General features: G+C 39.9%; 2 protein-coding genes across 3 annotated transcripts; one reads left to right on the top strand and one right to left on the bottom strand.

Annotated features, from left to right (window-relative positions):
- Positions 1 to 121: 121 nt before the first annotated feature.
- Positions 122 to 3,545, bottom strand: LOC110614395 (protein KINESIN LIGHT CHAIN-RELATED 1). Its single transcript, XM_021755919.2, has 3 exons — positions 2,356 to 3,545; positions 1,156 to 2,064; positions 122 to 529 (listed from the first exon to the last, which is right to left on the bottom strand). Exons 1-3 carry the CDS (start codon positions 2,949 to 2,951, stop codon positions 295 to 297), a joined length of 1,740 nt encoding a protein of 579 aa, XP_021611611.1. The 5' UTR covers positions 2,952 to 3,545; the 3' UTR covers positions 122 to 294.
- Positions 3,546 to 3,568: 23 nt separating this feature from the next.
- LOC110614468 lies at positions 3,569 to 5,969 on the top strand. 2 transcript variants are annotated; one of them, XM_021756007.2, is made up of 3 exons: positions 3,569 to 3,703; positions 5,022 to 5,312; positions 5,679 to 5,969. In XM_021756007.2, the coding sequence occupies exons 2-3, from the start codon at positions 5,054 to 5,056 to the stop codon at positions 5,711 to 5,713; spliced, it is 294 nt and encodes a 97-aa protein (XP_021611699.1). In that variant the 5' UTR covers positions 3,569 to 3,703; positions 5,022 to 5,053; the 3' UTR covers positions 5,714 to 5,969. The 2 variants fall into 2 exon arrangements, with proteins under 2 accessions (XP_021611699.1, XP_021611708.1); XM_021756016.2 differs by having other exon boundaries at positions 3,577 to 3,703; positions 5,001 to 5,312.
- Positions 5,970 to 6,280: the final 311 nt, after the last annotated feature.

The following is a 6,280-nucleotide window of genomic DNA, read 5'->3' as shown; positions in this document are numbered from 1 at the left end:
GATTATCACAGACAGCAGACATTGCAAGCGGAGAACTGTGGTGGACCTGGTGATCAGCCATGGGCAATTGCTTCGCAATAGCACATTACGAGTTACGAAACAGCACATACTAGAATTGTTCAAACAACACGTGTACTGAGATTTTTCTTCGCTATATATTGCGGGGGCGTTGTATTCAAATTAAAAATGGAACATTGTAAAGAAAGAAACAGAAATACAAATTGAGAACTCAAGAAACATCAAAGGATTTTCTATATATTACGAAGTGCAAACCCTGAGGATGACAACTTTTATTCAAGTCCTAAAACCAAATCCAGATCTTCTCTTTGTAACGTCCTTCTTCCTCCTTTCAGAGTTGGAATCCAGAAGATGCTCAAGAGATTTTCCTCTCTTGATCCTTGCCCTTCCTGCTTCTTTTAAGAGCTCAGCTAATCTTTTCTTCTCATCATCCACATCAGGATTTGCCGTTCCCAGCTTTTCTTCTCTTACCTTGAGGATGTACTCTAATATCTCAATTGCATCACCTACTCTGTAAAAGTACAACAGTTCTCAGGTTCATGACAAATTAAAACACTCAACCACAAGAAACACTAACCTTTGCTTAAAAGACACACAAAACGAATTATACACGATATAACCAATACATGCATACTCCCACAATTAGTTAATCCTCTGAAACTCGTGTCACTGACGCTCCTTTCTGTAATCCATAATATGATCAAATGCCAACATGCAACACAAGAAAATATATGATTCACAGGTGACAACTGCAATCGCATACATTTCCAAAAATGCCCAAATTGATGAATTTCCAAGAAAAGACAGTTTCAATGAAATCCCTAGAACACCATGAGAGGAAGGTCAGAAAAGTATGTTCCCTTGTTGATATGCAGGCCTGTTGTGGGGCTGAATAAGGAAGATATTTGTTCTTGTAGCTGTGTTTTTAAAGACTTGATGTTGTTTCCTTTATTTATTTTTTCCCCTGAACTCAGCACTTGAAAATTATTGTGCAAGATATATCAAAGCACAGGGTTCTTATGATGAATGGCATGATGCTAAAACCAAACAATGACCACGGTAAGGATGAACAGAAACAACAAATGTATGAGTTAAACAACCAAACAAAGAATAAGCACAAGATAAGAGAAATCTCACCTCCCCATTGCGTCATAGGTTGCAGCAAGATTGCTATACACTCCAAGAGTATCCAAGTGACACGAGCCGCACTCTTGCTCTAAAATCTCCCTTGCTTCTTCAAACAATTCAGCTGCCTTATCTATCTTGTACTGTTGCACACTGGCCAATCCCAGCTGGTTCAACACAATTCCAAAGAAGGCTGATTTACTCTCTCCACTGGCCCGAAGCTTTGCTACAGCACTCTCAAAAGAGCTTTGAGCTTCTCCATACCTCCCAATCATGTAAAACATCACTCCCATCTGTGCTTCTATTCCTGCAATTGTGCTACGCTGTCCAGGCCTGTCTTCCAGCAACTGCATTGCCTTGTTCAGGAGCTTCAATGCCTCCTCAGGTTCATTCAAAGATTCATAGATGGCAGAGATTTCTGTCAACCCAACAGCAATCTCCTCAGGTACAGTTTCAGGAGCTGGTCTTGCATATATTCTCAAGGCATTCTCACAGTAGGACTTGGACTCCCTTGCCTTTCCTGTCTTGTAATACAAATCTGCTAGGCGGATGAAGGCAGACGCTACAGCAGGATGATTGTCACCCTTGGTAGATTTGAAAACTGTCAATGCTTTTTGGTAGGAAAAAATTGCTTCATCAAATCGACAAAGGGAAACATAAATATTGCCAATGCAAATGTCAATAGAAGCAACTTCATTGTCCTGACCAGTGGCAATCATGGACATGCTTGCAAGGACAAGGTGCTCGAGGGCAGATTCATAGTCTCCCTTTGCTTCACAGACAAGAGCCATAAGCCGGCGATCCGCTGCTTCTTCAACGGAAGCTGGTGGACTATGCTTCCTGTGAATTTCAAGGATCTTCTTGCAGAGCTTCTCTGCCTCATCAAACTGCATTGCTTGAACATGGGCCTCTGCTAAGTACCTGTCATTTTCACAATTAGTGGTTCTTCAAGAAAGGTTTCACATTTTAGCACCAATTAACTTTATAATTGAAAAGAAATAAGGTAGGTAACAACTTTAATAGAGGATCTTCATCTTCAAGAAAAATTCCAATGCATAGACCAAATCCATTCACTCATGCAATAAACATGCGGGTCCATTATCCCACTGTTAGATATGCAACTTATAGCTAGGTTGTGGCGCCTTTTAAATAAGGCCAGCAAGGCAGGGCCAAATGGAAAAGCAAAAGATTATATATAATATATATATATACCTGCATGTCTCTGCAACTCTGGGATCCAAAACCCCGAGAGCCTCAATTTGGACATTCAAACCCGACTCGTAACACGAAATGGATCGATCCAGGTGCCCCAGCGCAGAATACGTGTCCCCAAGCTGCATATACCCTGTGAACTTAGCCAAAGCATGATCCAACCCGTCAGTGATGTCCAGAACCTCAATAGAACGCTCCAGAACAGGAACCGCTTCCTCAAACCGGCCCAAACTGCAATAAATCGCTGCTAGGACGTGCAAGCTCATGTTTAGCTCCAGACCTGAACCCGAGCATCGTTCAAATGATACGGACGCACGGGAAGCGTAATCCAAGGCCTTATCCGGGTTATCACCGGAAGCAATAGTGTCCCGGGCGAGTTTTAACAGAAATGGACCAAGATCCGGGTTGTCCAAAGAGGACTCGTCAATAGGGAGCTTCTCGGGGGTTTTGTTGGAGGGTAAGGCTCGCGAGTTCGAGTAGGGTGATGATGGGGTTCGCTTTAGGAGCGGAGATGGCGTTTTAACGTCGTTTTCGCGGAAGTAACTGCGTAATGGCTTTGCATTGGCAGGGGTCTGTGCTGAGACCATCCCTGGCATGTTGATATCTGAATTATTCTCACTACTCAATTCAGTTCCAGAGGCTTATATTTCGGAAAATCGACGGCTCTCCTTGAGGGATGAAAGGAAACTAGAATATATGGGTTGCAGATTCCGGGTAATGGATCGGATATTCTATAAAATTTGAAAGAAAAGAAATTACTTTGACAATGGAAAAAGAACTGGCAATAGAAATATATAATCAAAAGAGATAAAATAGAAGCGTGGAGATATAGAAGAAGGAACTGATATGATATGGCGGGTGGTGGAGGAGGAAGTTACAGAGAGGAGTCGATCAATGGTGGTGATGATGGTGGTGGTAGTGGCGAACAATGGTTGCGTGGAAGAGACTTCTCATGATTAAGGAGTTAGGGTATTTTAATTTAATAACGAACTTCAGAACGAAAAAGGGAAGAAACAGAGATACAAAATCCATCAATGCGCACAATGGAGCTTTCTGTTTTTGATCTCTCTTCTTCTATACTCCTTTATGCTTTCTTCTTTGTGCAAGAACGCTCCTTTGCTTCGTCCGACGGCAACATTCGCTTCCGTCCACTCACAGAGTTACATGGCCCATCATTTAATTTGATATTACCATTTTGCCATTGTCAAATTGTGTAAGGAAACGGTGCGTTTTAGTGATTCCGGAAACGGTGCGTTAAGCGTTAAGCCCTTCTGCTTCTTCTCCATCTCTTTGTTAGCTTACTCTTTTGCGGCTGTGAGTGGTGATTCCAACGACGGTGACTCTAGAGGTAATCTCTCGTGTCCGTCGCTAGTTCCTTGCATCTTAAATTCATCTTCATTTTTTTTATCCGCTCTGTACTCTCGTTTGGAAATTTAGGCTTCAACTTTGAGAAGAAAGCTCTAGGACTATATTTGAATCGAGTGTATTTTCAGGAAAGGGAGGTTTATTTTGAATTTAATTATCCGGTTAGTTGAATTTTGTGATTTAGAATATTTAGGGTTTGGAAGGTGTGTTTTGAAGATGAAGACTAGGAAAATACAATTGCCAATTCATCATACACCATGTGTTGTCGATTCCATTGCGAGGGAAACATTAATTTTCTCATCCCAAATTATATCTCACCTGCATCAAGACCTTTGAGAGGTCTCCCCTTATTGTCCAAAGCCTTCAAAATGTTTTAATTTACAAAACCATAGCATCCCAATACCAATTTGTTATTTCCCTTGTGCTCCAAGGAGTATTTCGCCTCACACCAAGCAGAAAAGTGAAATAACTCTATCTTTTGATTGTTTATGAGAGCTCAACATGCAATAAAGCGCATAGATACTATTTAGGAACACAAATAAATAAACAGCAAAGACTAAGGATTAAATAATTATTGTTTCTGGTCATATAACTTAGAAAAGGGATCTGATTCATCAAATTCATTCTGCATGGACAGAGGTTGACTGGGATATGTCAATTATAGGCGAAACATGAAATAATATACATTTGTTGTTTAGCAAAGAGCACTCCTGGTTCAAATCACTAGCAACGTAGGCAAATATTGAGCTCAAAACTCAGGTTTATACTTGTAGCATGTTCTTTGAATACCTGAAACAGCAATGCTCAACCATTACAAGTCACAGGCCATTGTCATTGAGATAGAAATCGTAGGAGTTTTCAGATGTTGTTGACAATGATTGAGTGGATATTGACAAAAAATGAAGCTGGTATAGCCACGGGACATGGCTCTGTCAGTCTTTGTGATAAACTATAATTAATGTGTCACTGAAGCAATTGTGAAGAAAACAACTGACTTTAGAGTGAAAACTAACAAAAGATTTTGGTGTCTTTTTGCTTTACAAATTTTCAATTAAGGAAATTAAATATAAAAGAACAAAAAGGAAAAGGTAATGAGTTTATTTATTTATTTTGAATGAGCAAGTTGAATGTTTTCTTGAAGAAGGAAATGGTTATTATGTATGTTTAACGCCCAGTTGTGCACATGTGCTTGTCTTTTCAATCTTCCTGAACATCATACAGTCTCTTTCTTTCTATTGATTTTCCATTTCACAGCAGTTTCTTGAAATTACACTGCATAGAATATGTGGCTTTGGATTCAGGTTTGATCTGTAAAGTACAGTGGCATTTGGTCATGGGGACTGAAGAGCCGAAAGATCCATTCAAGGGGGTTGACTGGAAAGCCATAGGTGGTGAATTGCAGAAGGACCCGAGTGCCGGTGCTAAACCAGTCATAAAGAAACGGCTACCAAAAAAGATTAGGCAAATTCCAGATTATTATTTCCTTCCTCGAAGATCTCTACCCTCTGCTTTTGCATTCTATGGGTCATGTATTGCTGGTGGAATTGGTGCCGGCATGCTACTTGAGACCTGGATAAACAAGAAGGTTAAAGGTATCATAATTTACTTTTCTTGCCCACAGCACAACAAAAAAATGGATTTTGAAAAAGAAAAGGCAGTTGGAATAGTTCTTAGTTGGCTTTTTTTTTTTAATGCGATTTATGGTTTAGAATTTACATCTAGCAAATTTATCTCTCATGGTTTAGAATTGATATGACTTGTTTTAGTTGGGGGGAAAAACCCACCTTGAAAAAAAATTGCCTTAAACTCCTCAAAACATTGGCAACTTTGAGGAAGCAGTCTCATTTCCATTTGTGTTATTATAGCGAGCATTTTAGATTCTTGGTGGTGTCATTTCTACTTTATCTATTATTTTGCAATTTCAACAAACTCTTAGGTCTTGTGGTCAATAATTTCAGAGGATGGAGGCGTCATCTGGGAGTTTGATAAATAGATTATGGATGGCACTGCAACAGCTTCTCTCGATGGGGATCCTTTTTTCCTTTGCTGGTATGACGGCGTCTCTCATTTTGGAAACCCATTCGTTGGAATTTCAACTGCTGGAAAAACTATGAGATTGGTTACTATGGGTTTGGACTGTGAAATCGTTTAGTTTTGTTTTTGTTTCACTGGTATTGAAATAGTTCTGCATGAATAGGAAACGAATTAAGTATTATATAATTTTGAAATATATACGCGTTTCTTTTCAACTTCAAAATCCAAATTTTGTGACTTGGCTACCTAAGTGGAGGACCCTTCAATTTTGTCATCCAATGGACTCCTCCCCCCCGGCTTGCTTTGTGCACTGTTATCGGATTTGAAGATGATACTAAGATCCCATAGTGCTTGTTTTAAGCATAATGATCGACAATTTAAAAGATAAATCAAAGCTGGCTGGTGGTGGACGCAATTAATCGAATTCTCTCCAAGGGATTAGATTGTCTGAGCCTCTTTTTGTCTACAGGAACTTTTATGTCCGGCTTCTTAGCAAATTTTGCAGCGTCTCTCTCAAAAGGAACAC

Source organism: Manihot esculenta, chromosome 1, assembly GCF_001659605.2.
Source record: "Manihot esculenta cultivar AM560-2 chromosome 1, M.esculenta_v8, whole genome shotgun sequence".
NCBI classification, from domain to species: Eukaryota; Viridiplantae; Streptophyta; class Magnoliopsida; order Malpighiales; family Euphorbiaceae; genus Manihot; species Manihot esculenta.
This window is presented reverse-complemented; position numbering and strand designations above follow the sequence as displayed.

Excerpts from the sequence above, each read along its gene's own strand:
- LOC110614468 (XM_021756007.2), top strand. The coding sequence starts at position 5,054 with ATGGGGACTGAAGAGCCGAAAGATCCATTCAAGGGGGTTGACTGGAAA. Across the intron at positions 5,313-5,678 it reads GATAAACAAGAAGGTTAAAG|AGGATGGAGGCGTCATCTGG; the intron begins GTATCATAATTT and ends CAATAATTTCAG.
- LOC110614395 (XM_021755919.2), bottom strand. The coding sequence starts at position 2,951 with ATGCCAGGGATGGTCTCAGCACAGACCCCTGCCAATGCAAAGCCATTA. Across the intron at positions 2,065-2,355 it reads AGAGTTGCAGAGACATGCAG|GTACTTAGCAGAGGCCCATG; the intron begins GTATATATATAT and ends TGAAAATGACAG. Across the intron at positions 530-1,155 it reads ACCTATGACGCAATGGGGAG|AGTAGGTGATGCAATTGAGA; the intron begins GTGAGATTTCTC and ends GTACTTTTACAG.